Source organism: Salvelinus sp. IW2-2015, linkage group LG23 (genome assembly GCF_002910315.2).
Source record: "Salvelinus sp. IW2-2015 linkage group LG23, ASM291031v2, whole genome shotgun sequence".
Lineage (NCBI taxonomy): Eukaryota > Metazoa > Chordata > Actinopteri > Salmoniformes > Salmonidae > Salvelinus > Salvelinus sp. IW2-2015.
This window is the reverse complement of record NC_036863.1, coordinates 43496699-43514768: the sequence shown is the minus strand read 5'-3', so window position 1 is coordinate 43514768 and position 18070 is coordinate 43496699. Positions and strand designations below refer to the sequence as shown.

General features: G+C 42.1%; 1 protein-coding gene across 1 annotated transcript in view; it reads right to left on the bottom strand.

The window, feature by feature from the left end:
• LOC111950930 (collagen alpha-1(XXIII) chain) overlaps nt 1-17085 on the bottom strand; it is a 39994-nt gene extending 22909 nt beyond the window's left edge. The window contains exons 1-8 of the mRNA XM_070434537.1: nt 17012-17085; nt 16705-16813; nt 12510-12536; nt 5775-5801; nt 5553-5579; nt 3287-3313; nt 1293-1319; nt 165-224 (exon numbers count right to left, since the gene is read on the bottom strand). Of these exons, the coding sequence (XP_070290638.1) occupies nt 165-224; nt 1293-1319; nt 3287-3313; nt 5553-5579; nt 5775-5801; nt 12510-12536; nt 16705-16813; nt 17012-17085 (378 nt within the window). The remainder of the gene's footprint in view (nt 1-164; nt 225-1292; nt 1320-3286; nt 3314-5552; nt 5580-5774; nt 5802-12509; nt 12537-16704; nt 16814-17011) is intronic.
• Between the last annotated feature and the right edge of the window lie 985 nt (nt 17086-18070).

Genomic DNA, 18070 nt, shown 5'->3' with positions numbered 1-18070 from the left:
GCTTTATTGGCATGGGAAACATATTCTACTATTTTCTATAGGCTTGACAGAAGAGAGGGAGAAGGAGAAAAAAGGAAGGGAGTGGCAAGGCTGGATGGAGACTCAGAGGACCCGGTCGAGAGAGAGAGAGAGAAATAGGGTTGGGGAAGGGGGGTAGGACAAACCTTGACTGTGAGAATCTGATTACTGAGCACACCTGTAGAGCCCATGAGTGCAGGGAGTCCCTGAAGTGAGGTTTGGACAGTGTTGGAAAGGAGCATTAGGATGAAGGAAAGAGGAGAGGTTGGGTAAGAGGGGGATAATGAAAGACGAGCGTGAGTAGGGTGAGAGACAACAGAGGGGGTGAAGGGATGGAATTGAGGTTATTGATCCATCTGTTAGTAAGCACAAAAATCCTGTCTTGGCACAGTTCTAGCATGTGTAAAGCCACTCAACCATAACTGACTAGAGCATACAAAGACAATAGTCATTCTGTCTGGTTTCAATCCTCAAACAATAGCGGCCTAGTTGTCTTGTGGCTGATTGCCTTCATATGAATATCAACCATCCATGGAGAGATTCTGGCAGTCTTGTTTGTGTTAGAGCTGTGGTCAATATGAATTGCATCGGGTTTAGAGGCTAAAACCACATTCTTCCKGGTGTAATTGATGTCTTCCCTCTGCTTTCTCAAATCTCTACACAGACACAACGACCATGGTAGACTGTACGCTCATCCGTATTGACACCCTCCTACGAATTCACATACACCTTAAAGTGCTAGAAGGGCATGCAAGTGCCCTCATCTGTTAGATATTGTGAACGACAAAGTACGTATCCATGAATAAGAGTTTGGAGTGCAGACTGGGAAACAATGAACTCCAATAGAAACCAGGCCATAATCATCTTTGAGGCAGAATAAGAGGGTTCAGAATGACAGGAACGCATCTGCCCCAACAACCCGATGTAAAATACCTTATTAGCAAAGAGTGACTGATGGTGAACCAATTGCTTCTTGATATTTGAACATGGCTGGGAGGCAGTGCTACTTCCCTTGACCTCGGTAGAGAGGACAACAGTATGGAGACTAGTGCCCGATGGATCAGTGCAAGATCAAATGACTCATGTGCACAGTGAACCTGTCTCTTCCCCTTCATCTACACTGATTGAAGTRGATTTAACAGGTGACATCAATAAGGGATCATAGCTTTCACCTGGTCAGTTTATGTCAAGGAAAGAGCAATAGTTCCTAATGTTTTGTACACTCAGTTTATATATATATATATATATATACATGACATATTTAATTATCTCACCCTGGGCCCCATATCTCCTTGGTCTCCCTAGAGAAAACAGGAAAATTAGAGAATGCTATGGATGATCAAAGTACACGACAGGTATATATATCAAAGGTACAAAGCAAATTACAATCATACTTCCAGAATTTCTTTCCATTTCAAGTTGAAAATTGTATTATAACTTTATTAATTGTACTAGACTTGAAAGGTAATTTTACATTAATCCAGAAAATTGTGTGAATTGCTTCCGCTGTTTAAAAGTATTTTTTATGGTAGTTGGTGAGATGTAGGTGAGACCTTTTTTGAGACATAGAACTAAACATTTTGACTTGGTGGTCAAKGGAAATCTAAGTGTTACTTCTTTGAGTTGCTGAGGCAGAGGCATTAAGCCTTGTGGGATATTAATTAATGTGAACTCAGCAACCCACCTCAGTGCTGCTCAGACCACAGTGTTGTTTGGAAGCACAATTTTTAAGTTGACTCAAAACTTGACAATATATATAGTGTGACTTTTGCTGTCGCAGGTCACATTAAAAAGTACCTTTTCAGGGCCTCCCGAGTGGTGCAGCGGTCTAAGGCATTGTATCGCAGTGCTAAAGGCTTCACTACAGATCCGGGTTTAATACCGGGCAGTATCACAACTGGCCGTGATCGGAATTTCCATAGAGCGGCGCACAATTGGCCCAGCATTGTCCGGGTTAGGGGAGGGTTTGGCCGGGRGGGGCTTTACTTGGCTCATTGTGCTCTAGCGACTCCTTGTGGCGGGCCAGGCGCCTGCAGGCTGACCTGGGTCGTCAGTTGAACAGTGTTTCCTCCGACACATTGGTGCGGCTGGATTCTGGGTTAAGCGGGCGGGTGTTAACCTCCACGGGATTGGTGTCCCCCCCCCGCGGGACGGTTGAGCTAACGTGCGCTAATATGATTAGCATGGCGTTGTAAGTAACAAGAACATTTCCCAGGACATAGACATGTCTTATATGGGCAGAAAACTTCTTCTTGTTAATTCTTGTTAATCTAACTGCACTGTCCAATTTGCAGTAGCTATTACAGTGAAAAAATACCAWGCTATTGTTTGAAGAGTGCACAAGAACAAAAAACTTTTATCAAGGCAACTGGTTTGACACATTCACCTCTGAAGGATATAATGTACTTACATTCAGTAATCTTGCACTGATTTGTCATCCTGGGTCCCAGAGATAAAATGTAGCATAGTTAAGTTTGATAAAAAAATATATATATATTCAAATGTAGGAACTGGGTGTGTCTGCCCCCCCCCCCATCTAGAAGTGTAAAGTTAGTGTCTTTTCTGTAGGGAATCTAATTATCCATAATTTATGACATTCCTGAGAGTGTGTTTTATTACCATATCATTTTTGTATGTTCTCTATAGTCATGTATTTGAAAATGTATCAGTTGACCAATTGATCAGTTGACCAACATTTTGAACAGTAATGCAATGGTTCATTGGATCAGGCTAAAACTTTGCACATACACTGCTGCCATCTAGTGGCCAAAATATAAATTGCTTCTAGACTCCTAAGCGATATAATGGCCGTTCTCTTGCTCTTCAAAGATGATTGATTCATTTTTTGTTGTTGTGGGAAAACACATGTTTTTTTCTTTATATTATCTTTTACCAGATCTAATGTGTTTTATTCTCCTACATTAATTTCACATTTCCACAAACTTCATAGTGTTTCCTTTCAAATAGTATCAAGAATATGCATATCCTTGCTTCAGGTCCTGACCTACAGGCAGTTATATTTGTGTATGTCATTTTAGGGGATTTTTTTTTTTTTTAAAGGGTCCGATCCTTAAAGCGCGGTTTGGCGGGTCATGTTTTGGAGGACGAATGACTCGACCTTCGCCTCCCGAGCGCGTTGGGGAGTTGCAGCGATGAGACAAGATTGAAATTGGGTAGAAAAAGGGGGTAAAATACGAATAAATTCATGTAAAAAAGTAGCTTTTCTATAGGACTAATTGTACTATAGAAAAGGTGTATTTTGTCATACCTTGTCTCCTTTTGGCCCAAGCAGTCCCTGACAATAGAGGAGAAAAAGGAAATAATGGACTGTGATGATCGCTGACAAAACTCATTCCTTCCAAGATATTTCAACTTTCACTTTCCCTTTAAAGACCCAAATGAAAGCCATGCCTTCTACCGCATGAAGGGTTCAGGGTTGTGTGGTGGTTTTAGGGACACGGCTTTGTTCACTGATTAACTCTCCCTCTCCTACAACGGGTGGAGGACATGTGAGCTTAGGCCTCAAAGCGTTACGCTCTACAGAATCTCATGATTGCAATTGATTCTGGGATGAGGTATCCGCACGAGGCCTTCTCAGAGTGTGTTTAGATTGAGATGAAGGGTATCTGCTAATATGAGCTCTGTGAATGGATGGACACAGGCGATTTTTGAATCCTCACACAGGTGGAGTAAATAGACGTCAGTGTCAGAGTGCTGTAACTGGTGTTGTAAGGTTGGGCTGCTGCTTTTCACTGTACCGTCAGATAACAGGAGCCTCAACACCCACTCACTCTCCACACGCAATGTGTACAGTACATCTTTACACAAGTCTTGCAACCTTTTTTTGCTCTGCATATAGTACACATCATTTAATAATGACATCTGGGGATGCATGCCATATACAGTGCATTCGGAAAGTATTCAGACCCCATTCCTTTTTCCACATTTTGTTACGTTACAGCCTTATTCCAGAATTTATTAAATTAATGTTTTTCCTCATCGATCCAAACACAATACCCCAGGAGTGGCTTCGGGACAAGTCTCTGATGTCCTTGATCTCTGGAGAAACCTGAAAATATCTGTGCAGCGGCACCCACCCAAATTGATAGAGCTTGAGAGGATCTGCAAAGAAGAATGGGAGAAGCTCCCCAAATACAGGTGTGCCAAGCTTGTAGCGTCAAACYCAAGAAGACTYGAGGCTGTAATCGCTGCCAAAGGTGCTTCAACAAAGTACTGAGTAAAGGGTCTGAATACTTATGTAAATTTGATACATTTGCCAACATTTCTAAAAACCTGTTTTTGCTTTGTCATTATGGCCTGTTGTGTGTAGATTGATGAGGGGGAAAAATGTAATTCATTTTAGAATAAGGCTGTAACTTAACAAAATGTGGAAAAAGTCAAGGGGTCTGAATACTTTCCGAATGCACTACAAGTCTTAAGATTACGGTGCATTTCTGTGTTACATTTAGTCCATCAAAAGTAATTGCAAATTCTTAATGAGGTGCAGGGAAAGTGTTAAAGATCGTGTATAAGTGCCTTCAGAACAAGGTAATAAATCAGATAATCTTATAAGGGGTACTTTTCATAGAGGCTCACTTCAGTCAAGACACACCCCATTTATTCTTGTGTGTGACATTGTTTCCACCTCTCCTCCCATGTTGCAGACCAGCCTGCTGTGGTCCCTTGGATATAGACACAGGTATGCACAGGGCTGCCTTCAGGGCTGCCTTCAGGGCTGCCTTCAGGGCTGCCCTCAGGCGCTGCCTTCACGCTTGCTGCCTTCAGGGCTGCCTTCAGGGCTGCCTTCAGTGCTGCCTTCAGTCAGTGCTGCCTTCAGGGCTGCCTTCAGGGCTGCCTTCAGGGCTGCCTTCAGGGCTGCCTGCCTTCAGAGGCTCATATAGCCACACTGATGAATGGACAGGCCTTTCCAGACTAGGAGCACAGCTTCGCCAAGGTGAATCCAAGTTAAAAAGGTCTCTGTTAACCAGAGGGTGCTGATAATGAGCTGACCGGTGGAGAATAGAGGAGAGAGTTCATTTCTTTCCATTCCTTTCATTCATGCAGCCATTAGGCTGCTGAACAGTGGGACATACTGTAGGACAGATGTAGGCCCTATTCATGGTCAGACAATAGGACGCAGGGACAGTGAGTATGTGTGCATGAACTATTAACTTTGTAGTGTTAGTCCCGTGTGGCTCAGTTGGTAGAGYWTGAAGCTTACAGGTTCGATTCCAACAGGGCACCAGTACTGAAATGTATGTACTCACTAMTACAAGTCACTCTGGATAAGAGTGTCTGCTAAGTTACTAAAATGTCAATGTAAAAATGTTGTATTTTCCAAATTGCATGTATTACAGTGTATTGTTTTTGTGTAATTGTGCCTTAGACCACTGCGCCACTCAGGAGGCCCRGTATGGTATCTTTTTTTGGCAGATGTTCAGCTCTGCTACATGACATCTGCTTATAACTAGACACGTTSGTGTTTGGTCATCAAAAACTGGGAGTTTAACAGATAAGATGATTATCGTACATACCTGGCTTCCCATGGGACCAGGAGCACCCTGTATATGGGAAGACAAAGTTTAAGTCACAGAATGATTACATCACAAGTCATTCATGGCAAGAGTAGAACACATGACATGTTTATGGTAATTGAATGAACACATCATTGAATAGAGCTGTACTGTATAAAGTGCACTGTGAGCTAAATATCAACACCATATCAAAACATTAAGATCATGAAAATGGGTACTTACAGGCTTCCCATCCATCCCAAGTGGGCCCTAGAATACAGAAAAATGTTAAAGAAAAACACGGTTATGTACACCTCTCCTGAGTCCGTATGTCACGTTCCTGACCTTATTTCYTTTATTTTGTCTTTGTTTAGTATGGTCAGGACGTGAGCTGGGTGGGCATTCTATGTTATGTGTTTCTATGTTGGGTTCTTTTCAATTAGCCTGATATGGTTCTCAATCAGGGGCAGGTGTTTTACGTTTCCTCTGATTGAGAACCATATTAAGGTAGGCTGTTCACACTGTTTGTTTGTGGGTGATTGTTCCTGTGTTAGTGTTTATGCCACACGGGACTGTTTCGTTTGTGAGTTTGTTCCTGTGCGTGCGTTCTTCGGTGTCTGTAAGTTCTCATGTTCAGGTCTGTTTACGTCGTTTGTTGTTTTGTAGTTTATTAAGTGTTTCGTCTTCGTTATTATTATTTAAATAAATCATTATGTCTTCATACCTCGCTGCATATTGGTCCGATCCTTACTCCTCCTCAGACGAGGAGGAGATCGAACGTTACACCGTATGCACGTTTTGGTAGCAAAAATATCAGATCAATTGGGCACACTGCTGGCCAACGATTAAGCAGGCTATAGACAAACATGGGTAAAAATCCAGTCAGTCTAGAGTCCACGTTCACTGTATCACAAAGCCATTATGTAGGTCGCTGTTCAGGTGCTGAAATGCTCTTGAAGTCAATTCAATGAACTATTATAATATTCCACAGCCAGTGGCGTGAAAAAGAAGGATGAAGATGCAAGGATTCTAAGCAAAAGAGGTACATCAACTACTCTGTGAATACTGTAGGGGAACATGTGAGTCCAACTGGGCCCACGTGTGGTTCGGTCATGAACACAGAGTTTGGACTCACATCCCTCTTATTATTGGAAGAACTTCACAGGTTTGTGCATTTCCCTGTTGATCTTAAGTAAGCATGTGGGCTGCCAACACGTGCAACCCAATCCTTCTGGACCTACTGTCAGAACAACTGTCTCAAACCTTTGTCTGAATAGAAGGGACAGGTAAGGGAAAGGGGATACCTAGTCAGCTGCACAACTGAATGCGTTCAACCAAAATGTGTCTTCCGCATTTAACCCAACCCCTCTGGAAAAATATTCCATTCTGCCCTTGAGCAAAGCAGTTAACCCCAAACAACAACTGCTCCCCGGCAAATTAACCATTTAAAAAAACACTCGAACACTGCCCTCCCTTCGGCAAATCTGATCACAACTCCATTTTGCTCCTCCATTCCTATAGGCAGAAACTCAACAGGAAGAACTCGGGCTAAGGACTATTCAATGCTGGTCTGACCAATCGGAACCCACACTTCAAKATTGTTTTGATCACGTGGACTGGAATATGTTCCGGGTAGCCTCTGACAATAAGTTTATCAGGAAGTGTATAGGAGATGCTGTACCCACTAACTATTAAAACCTACCCTAACCAGAAACCATGGATAGATGGTAGCATTCGCGCAAAGCTGAAAGCGCGAACCACTGCATTTAACCATGGCAAGGTGACTGGGAATATGGCTGAATACAAACAGTGTAGTTATTCTGCAAAACGTCAGTATAGAAACAAAGTGGAGTCGCAATTCAACGGCTCAGACACGAGACATATGTGTCAGGGTCTACAGACAATCACGGACTACAAAAGGAAAACAAGCCATGTCGCGGACACAGATATCTTGCTTCTGGCCAAGCTAAACACCTTCTTTGTCTGCTTTGAGGATAACACAGACTGTGGGCCCTCCTTCTACGTGGCTGACGTGAGTAAGTCATTTAAGAGTGTTAACCCTCGCAGGGCTGCCGGCATCCTTAGCCGCGTCCTCAGAGCATGCACAGACCAGCTGGCTGGAGTGATTACGGACATTTCAATCTCTCCCTATCCCAGTCTGCTGTCCCCGCATGCTTCAAGATGGCCACAATTGTTCCTGTACACAAGAAGCTAAGGTAACTGAACTAAATGACTATCGCCCATCATGAAGTTCTTTGAAAGACTAGTCAAGGATCATATCTCCTCTACCTTACCTCACACCCTAGACCCACTTCAATTTGTTTACCGCCCCAATAGATCCATAGACGATGCAATCGCCATCGCACTGCACACTGCCCTATCCCATCTGGACAAGAGGAATAGCTATTTATTAATGCTGTTCATTGACTATAGCTCAGCATTCAACACCAAGTACCCTCCAAGCTCATCATTAAGCTCAAGGCCCTGGGTCTGAACCCTGCCRTGTGCAACTGGGTCCTGGACTTCCTGAAGGACCGCCTCCAGGTGGTAATGRTCAACACTGGGGCCCACAAGGGTGCATGCTCATCCCCCTCCAACTCAAGTTCGCAGATGACACAACAGTAGTAGAACTAATTACCAACAATGATGAGACAGCCTACAGGGAGGAGATGAGGGCCCTGGGAATGTGGTGCCAGGAAAAAAAACTCTCACTCAACGTTTAACAAAATAAAAGGAGATTATCGTGGACTTCAGGAAACAGCAGATGGAGCACCCCCTTATCCACATCAATGGGATTGCAGTGGAAAAGGTGGAAAGCTTCAAGTTTCTCGGTGTACACATCACTGACAAACTGAAATGGTCCACCCACACAGACAGCGTGGTGAAGAAGGYGCAACATTGCCTCTTCAACCTAAGGAGGCTGAAGAAATGTGGCTTTAGTAAAAATGTTAGACATTAATTGAGCATTTGTTGATGTCAGGGTGGGCAGTTTAGGCGAAAGTGTTGAGTGGCCAAGAAAAAAATGTCACGTAGCTAATGATATATTTTTCTTGAAAGACATGTTACCCTTATCCTAGGTTGGAAAAGAGAGGATAGTCTCTTATTTACCTAGGAAGGAAGTGGGCAGTTAGGGGAAAAGGGTGTTCATTGTCTTAAAGTATTCCTSATGRACGTGRAGTAGGTTTGGAAAAGATAAATAGATTTCTTATTATGAACCCTAGGAATGTAGGCGGAAGTTTATGAGAAATCCTGTTTGAAGAACAGGTTGTGTACCGGTGTTTCTGTATGACGTCTAGACATTGTATTTTGGCCAGTTTTTTAGGGTGTGGTCGGTCATTGTATCTTGGTGGGACTGATCCCTGCAGGGCTTCCCAAATTTGGACACCTTAGAAATGTATGATTATGGTAAAATTGGTTATAGCAAAATGTTCATTGCAAATCATTCTGAAAAGTCTCTCCTTTTGATTACAATAATTCCACGACAGTATATACTGTATTCTATACTATCCACTGTATCTTAGTCTATGCCGTTCTGACATTCCCTGTCTTAGGTCAGTTAGGATCACCACTTTATTTTAAGAATGTGAAATGTCCCCGAATAATAGTAGAGAGAATGATTTATTTCAGCTTTTATTTCTTTCATCACATTCCCAGTGGGTCAGAAGTTTACATACACTCAATTGTATTTGGTAGCATCCCTTTAAATTGTTTAACTTGGCTCAAACGTTTAGGGTAGCCTTCAACAAGCATCCACCATAAGTTAGGTGAATTTTGGCCCCTTCCTCCTGACAGAGCTGGTGTAACTGAGTCAGGTTTCTAGGCCTCCTGCTTGCACACACTTTTTCGTTCTGCCACAAAGTTCTATAGGATTGAGGTCAGGGCTTTGTGATGGCCACTCCAATACCTTGACTGTTGTCCTTAAGCCATTTTGCCACAACTTTGGAAGTATGCTTGGGGTCATTGTCCATTGTTCAGGCTTTAACTTCCTGACTGATGTCTTGATGTTTGCTTCCATATATCCACATCATTTTCCTCCCTCATGATGACCTATATTTTGTGAAGTGCACCAGTCCCTCCTGCAGCAAAGCCCCCCACAACATGATGCTGCCACCCGTGCTTCACGGTTGGGTGGTGTCTTCGGCTTGCAAGCCTCCCCTTTTTCCTCCAAAATAACATGGTCATTTGGCCAAACAGTTCTATTTTTGTTTCATCAGACCAGAGGACATTTCTCCAGAAATATGATCTTTGTCCCCATGTGCATGTGCAAACCGTAGTCTGGCTTTTTCTGGCGGTTTTGGGGCAGTGGCTTCTTCCTTGCTGAGCGGCTTTCAGGTTATGTTGATATAGGACTCGTTTTACTGTGGATACACATACTTTTGTACCTGTTTCAGCATACCTCCAGCTCTTTAGGTCTTTGCTGTTGTTCTGGGATTGTTTGCACTTTTCGTACCAAAGTACGTTCATCTCTAGGAGACAGAACGCATCTCCTCCTGAGCGGTATGACAGCTGCATGGTCCCATGGTGTTTATACTTGTGTACTATTGTTTGTACAGATGAACGTGGTACCTTCAGGCGTTTGGAAATTGCTCCCAAGGATGAACCAGACTTGTGAGGTCTCTCAAACTGAGTTTGAAGGTAGGCCTTGAAATACATCACAGGTACACCTCCAATTCACTCAAATGATGTCAATTAGCATATCAAAAGCTTCTAAAGCCATGACATCATTTGCTGGAATTTTCCAAGCTTGTTTAAAAGCACAGTCAACTTAGTGTATGTAAACTTCTGACCCACTGGAATTGTGATACAGTGAAATCTAAGGGAAATAATCTGTCTGTAAACAATTGTTGGAAAAATTACTTGTGTCATGCACGAAGTAGATGTCCTAACCGACTTGCCAAAACTATAGTTTGTTAACAAGACATTTGTGGAGTGGTTGAAAAACGAGTTTTAATGACTCCAACCTAAGTGTATGTAAACTTCCCACTTCAACTGTATTCTTAATTTCATTCCTTTACTTAGATTTGTGTGTATTAGGTACTTGTTGTGAAATTGTTAGATAATACTTGTTAGATATTGCTGCACTGTCGGAACTAGAAGGACAAGCATTTCGCTACACCTGCAATAACATCGGCTAAACACGTGTATGCGACCAATAACGTTTGATTCGATTTTTAGTCACTTTAATGTTTACATATTTTGCATTACTCATCTTATATGTATATACTCTATCTATTCTACTTTATCTTAGTCTATGCCGCTCTGACATTGCTCGTCCAAATATTTATATATTCTTAATCCCATTCCTTTACTTTAGATTTGTGTGTATTAGGTGTATTGTTGTGAAAGTGTTAGACACTTGTTGAGATGAAGTCAGTAGACTTGTTTGAACTGCAAAAGAGARCTTTTCCTGATGTATCAAGTTTATGACACTCTCTTATGACACTCTCTTTATGACACTCTTAGCTTAGCCTGTTTTTGAGACTGGTTTTTGTTCGGAATTTCGGATGACTGACATGCCCAAAGTAAACTGCCTGTTACCCAGGCCCAGAAGCTAGGATATGCATATACTTGGTAGCATTGGAAAGAAAACACTCTGTTAAAATAATGTCTGTGAGTATGACAGAATTGATATGGCAGGCGAAAACGCAAGGAAAATATTTTTGTTTTTTTAAGTGCTTGCTTATTGGAAATACAAATAGATAGGACCCATATTCCAGTTCCTATGGATTCCACTAGATGTCACCAGTCTTTAGAATGGGTTTCAGGCTTGCTTTTTGAAAAATGAACAAGTAGTTGGAAGAACTACAAGGTGTCTCTCATTAGAAAAGTGGTCTTGTTGGCGCGTGAATGAGGTGCGCGCTCTTCGTTATTTATCTTCCCCATTGAACATACTACTCTCCGTCTTAAATATTATAGTTTATTTAGATATTAGAGTACCTGAGGATTAATTATAAACATCGTTTGACTTGTTTGGATGAACTTTACTGGTAACTTTTTGGATTCGTTTGTATGCATGTTAAAAGAGTGGATTACTGAGATCATTGGTGCCAACTAAACATACTTTTGGATATAAAGAAGGACTTTATCGAACAAAATGACCATTCATTGTGTAGCTGGGCCCCTTGGGATTGCAAACAGAGGAAGCTCTTCAAAGGCAAGTGATTTATTTAATCGCTATTTGTGATTTTGTGACACCTGTGCTGGTTGAAAAAGTATTTTGGGGTGGGGCGCTGTCCTCAGAAAATCGCATGGTATGCTTTCAGCGTAAAGCCTTTTTGAAATCTGACAACGCGGTTGGATTAACAAGAAGTTAAACTTTTAAATGATGTATGACACTTGTATTTTCATGAATGTTTAATATTACAATTTTTGTATTTTGATTTTCGCGCTCTGCAATTTCACCGGATGTTGTCGTAGGTGACCCGCTAGCGGTTCATGCGCCAAATTAACAACTCAACTGGAGCCAAGAGGGAAGATAACTATAGTCTAGCACAGGGCTGTCTAATTCTGTTCCTGGAAAGCTACCGTCCTGTAGGTTCTCTCTCCAACCCTAATCTAGCACACCTGATTGTAATTCTAATAATTAGCTGGTTGATAAACTGAATCAGGTTAGTTACAACTGATGTTGGAGCGAAAACCTACATGACGTTAGCTCTCCAGGAACAGGGTTGGAGAGCCCTGGTCTAGGACTCTAGGTTAGGGAAGATCATATTCTAGGTCATATCAAATCTTATTTGTGACATGCTTCGTAAACAACGGGTGTAGACTTAACAGTGAATTGCTTATTTACGGGCCCTTCCCAACAATGCAGAGTGAATGATAATAGAGAAATAATAGAAAAGTAAAACACATAATACAATTAATAATAGATACACAATGACTAACATATGAGTAACACAATGAGTAACATTTTATGCGGGTTTAGATTTTTTAATAATAGAACACTTGCTCAGAAAAGAGAATTAGAGTGACATTTACCGGGTAACCATCCCGTCCAGGCGAGCCCTGTTAGGATTATACAGAACACTACATAAGAGAATAGAATTGAAGGTCAGAATTAGGATTATAATTAGGATGCTTTTAAACAATCTCACTATTGCAGGCTTTTCATTTTAATGCTGGGCCATTAATAATAATCATAATAATAACTCTATTTGTATAGCGGTTTACGATACAAGTAAGGAAGTGCTTCACATCATAAAATAAGAAAATGAAAATACTAACAAAGAAACAGACAGGAGGAATGAGATTTTAAAAAAGATAGCTAATTCAAATTATGCATTGAAAGCATATATTAAAAGCATCTTTGTAAAAGTGTGTCTTCAGCAGAGAGTTTTTAAAAAGGGACTGAATCTGCAAGCCTGATCTCCTCTGGCAGACCATTCCAAAGTCTAGGGGCCCTAATGGCAAATGCCTGGTCTCCTTTCGTTTTCAACCTAGACTTTGGAATGGTCAACAGTGCCCTGCCAGAGGATCTCAGGCTGCGTCCTGGCTCGTAGCGAGATAAAAGATCAGAGATATAGGATGTGTGTAATGAGGTCTGTGTGTAGCTTGTGTAGAGGAGTCAGGCGCAGGACAGCAGATATGAGTAAATAAACGTAATTTACTCAAAACAGGCAAATACAATACAATAAAGCAAGCCCACATAACGGACCGTAAAACATAAACAATCACTCACAAAAATCCATGGGGGAACAGAGGGTTAAATAATGAACAAGTAATTGGGGAAGTGAAACCAGGTGTGTAAAAACAAAGACAAAACAAATGGAAAATGAAAAGTGGATCGGCGATGGCTAGAAGGCCGGTGACGTCGACCGCCGAACGCCGCCCGAACAAGGAGAGGGACCGACTTCGGCGGAAGTCGTGACAATGTGGCTAAACAAAGTTTAGCCTTAAACGTGATTCATACAATTGTCAAATATATTCTAAAAGTGACTGGTAGCCAGMCAGTSTAGAGAAGCTAAAATAGTTGTGATATGGTTACATTTTCTTGCCTGCAGCATTTTCAACCAACTGCACACGACGGCGTGATTTCTGAGACATGTAATCTATAAATAAAAGCATATATAACTTTCTCCAGATCAGTGACTGAAATAAAAGACTTGACTTTAGCTATATTTCTTAGATGATAATAGCAGGACAGGGCACCCTCCTTTACATGCAGCTCAAGRTTTAGGTCAGTGTCAAAGAAGACACTAGGGTTTCTGGCCATAGGCTTTACATTGGCRGACAAATGATCAAGGTTATTTACAATCTGGTTTCTAGCAAGGTGGGGGCTAAATAAAACAACCTCTGATTTCTTATCATTGAGCCAGAGAAAATTGTCAGTCATCGGGGACGCAACTGTGCATGTCCTTATCCAATTCCGAGGTGCATATTGAAGATATTGGAAGAACTGTCCACATTTAGTTTTCATCGGCCAACAAGATGAGGAGGCCTAACGAACAACAAAAGCACTAGCCTATGTCAATCTACTATCCCGCATAGTACAAAAGTCGACCGATTCTATTATGTGCGAGAAATAAATGTTCCAAACATAGTCTGGGACAGTTGTGGGATAGATCCCAAATTAGTCAAGGAACCAATATTATTATTTTTTATCCAAATCATCCAAAATATCTCAGATTGATTGTGAAGCTCAACAAGGTCACTTATAGATTATTTTAAAACGATGCCACAAATGCATTTGGAAACAGTACCAGGGAAACTAAACCAAAGCATGCTGCGGGTGATTCCCTGATCCACCTCTACACAGACGACACCATTCTGTATACATCTGGCCCATCTTTGGACACTGTGTTAACAAACCTCCAAACGAGCTTCAATGCCATACAACACTCCTTCCGTGGCCTCCAACTGCTCTTAAACACTAGTAAAACTAAATGCATGCTTTTCAACCGTTCGCTGCCCACACCCGCCCTCCCGTCTAGCATCACTACTCTGGACGGTTCTGACTTAGAATATGTGGACAACTACAATACCTAGATGTCTGGTTAGACTGTAAACTCTCCTTCCAGACTCACATTAAACATCTCCAATCCCAAATTAAATCTAGAATCGGCTTCCTATTTCGCAACAAAACCTCCTTCACTCACGCCGCCAAACATGCCCTCGTAAAACTGACTATCCTCCCGATCCTCGACTTCGGCAATGTCATTTACAAAATAGCCTCTAACACTCTACTCAGCAAACTAGATGCAGTCTATCACAGTGCCATCCGTTTTGTCACCAAAGCCCCATATACCACCCACCACTGCGACCTGTATGCTCTCGTCGGCATGCTTCCCCTTACTGACATTAGGGCTGTTGCGGTGACTGCATTACCGCCACACCGGCGGTCACGAGTCATGAAGGCAGTCAAATACCGCGAGACCGTTTAGTCACGTAATTAGGCTTCTCCAAGCTCTGATGCTGCTGATGGTCATTAGTAGCCTACCAAACTTGCTAACTGCCTGGTACTCAGCACTCTATTGTTCCTCTAATCACTCTGACATCAATGCAAATGTAATAGAAAATCTAATCAAAAACTTCATGAGAGTCCATGAGCTCATGCTGCGCAACATTTCTATAGGCTATGCAATTGTGGAAGAAAACAGAGTGATGGCCTCTACTAAATAGAGGAGGATTTCATCAGCTTTCTATAGGCTAGGTCTACTATATTTATTTCTCAACTTTCCTAATATTAAGCACATTGCTTATATTTACAACAGGAGTATAGCCTACCTGGATGGCATGAAAATGAACCATGGGAAAAGTGTCCTCCATTCRCTATTTAAGTGCATAGATGCCCTTGTTTTGATACAGGTGCATGATAATGGTCCATTCTAAATCAAAACAAATTTCACACATTTATTACATGCATGATTGCATTTGCCGGTCAATTTTGATGATGTTTTCCGCTAATGGAACATTTGTGCTTATAGCCTACTACCACGTTGTAACGGCTTTCGTCGTTGGAAGGAGAGGAGGACCAAAGCGCAGCGTGGTGCGTATCCATAATTTATTTGAATACTTCTCAATAATAACAAAAACAATAAACAGATGAAAAACCAACGACGCTACAGTCCCGAACTAGTGAACACAGAAAAAAACAGGAACACACGAACAGGAACAATCACCCACAAACAAACAGTGAAAACAGGCTACCTTAATATGGTTCCCAATCAGAGATAATGACAAACACCTGCCTCTGATTGAGAACCATATTAGGCCAAACAACAAACCCAACATAGAAACACAAAACATAGAATGCCCACCCAGCTCACGTCCTGACCAACTAAACAAAGACTAAACCAAGGAAATAAGGTCAGGAACGTGACACACGTGCGCATTGCTGAGTTTATAATGTGAAGAAATAGCCTAATAGAGTATCAACATTTTAAGCTAAACGTTCTGATCTGTTGCGTCAGCCATATTGCATAAAAAACTTTTTTGATGCAAGTGGTTGTATTAAATATCATTTGTGCCACAAATACTAAAATGTTAGCATATGGAAACTGCCAGGGAAATAAAACCAATGCCTGGACTGCTGTCATACTGTAACGTCTGCTTCCAACTCACACCCTCAAACACCTAGATCCCCTGAACGCAGCTCACTCTCCAGATCCCAATCGCCTTAATTCTAATCACCCGTACACACACCTGTATGTCATTATCACACACTAGTTAGTTCAGTTCTTTGCACCCCATCACTGTGAGGTATTGTTTGTTTTGTGACACATGTCTTTCAGAGCGCTGGGTTTTCCTGTGAATTATAGTTTTTGCCTGTCTCACTAACGACSCTTTTCTGCCTGTACTGTAGCGGATTTCGGATTTCCTGTTATCTACCTATTGCCTGATCACCCGGACGACGTTTCTAGCCTTTTCCCTGCCTGTACTGTTGCCCTTTTGGACCCCCTGTGTATGACCTTCTGCCTGCCCCTGGACCAAGCTACCTGCCTCCTCCTGTGGTCCTTTGCAATAAACACCTGCTGCGCCCTGCGCTTGAAACCAGCTCTCTGTCTCCCCTCGTGTTCATTACACATACCTTGTCCATAGACTGCTTACAGGGTAAGAAAACCAATGTGTAATGTAATTTTGTAATTTGGGTGAACTATACTTTTAAGCTAAACAAAAACGGACGATTTACCTACTGTTGCCTCCCATGTGCTACTGTAGGTGTTCAATCACTTACCTTTTCTGAAGCACGGCCCACCAGGTTAGTGCAGACCAAACACACTTTATCCTCATTCACATCTACTAAAATCCCATGACCATGGTGAAAATGGTACTTACTGGAGATCCTGAAACAGAAAACAAACAAGGATAGAAATATTCAGTTAGTGATGATGACCTCTGAACAGTTTTCTCCTGGCAACTTTCATGTTCTACCTTGGAGTTGTGACTAACTCAGTGGGAGGTTGATTGTTTGACCATAATAGCCCCAACCGGTTGATACTGTATGGTTTACATCTACTCTTTCATTTTAGACAAACCTTTACCAGTCCTTGTCATAACACAAACTCAGTTCCCGTGAGGCCTTGTTTGTTCGGCTGTCATTGCAATCACGAGACATGATGATTGCATAATGACTTTGATTACAGAAGGCTCTGCCCTCCTGACTTTGTTCTTTCCCTGTGTGTGTATCTGTCCTGCATCAGACACAAGCTTGCACGCACACTTACACACACCACAATGAGGATATCTAGGCCTGTGTAATAGCAATGTTCCCCTACTGACATGATTAATCACAGATACTGGCTGGGCAATTCAAATCCCTATGTTTTCAGCAGTGTTGTGTGTGTTCCAGCCTGCCAGCAGTCAGGATGACTAGAGCGAGGCTGCTGTTACAAATATCTTGGGACGGGGACGGGGACGGGGGGGGGGTATATGGACATTGCCATAATGGCACAGATATACTGAGTGTACAAACCATTATGAACACCTTCCTAATATTGAGTTCCAAGCCTTATTCCCTKCAGAGCAGACTCAATTYGTTGGGGCATGGACTCTACAAGGTGTCAATTGTTCCACAGGGATGCTGGCCCATGTCGAYGCCAATGCTTCCCACAGTTGTKTCAAGTTGGCTGGATGTCCATTGGGTGGTGGACCATTCTTGATTCACACGGATAACTGTCGAGTGTGGAAAAACCCAGCAGTGTTGCAGTTCTTTACACACTCAAATCAGTGCGCCTGGCACCTACTACCATACCCTTTTCAAAGGCACTTAAATCTTTTGACTTGCCCATTCACCCTCTGAATGGCACACATACACAATCCATGTCTCAATTTTGTCGAGGCTTAAAAATCCTTCTTTAACCGGTCTCCTCCCCTTCATCTACAGTGATTGAAGTGGATTTAACAAGTAACATCAATAAGGGATCATAGCTTACATCTGGATTTACCTGGTTAGTCTATGTCACGTGCCAAACTAATTCTACGGAGGACTGAGTGTGGATTGAYTAAGGTCACTAATTAGTAAGCAACTCCCCTCACCTGATTGTATAGGTCTTAATTGAGAGGAAAAAACTAAAATCCCCAGACACTAGGCCCTCTGTGTA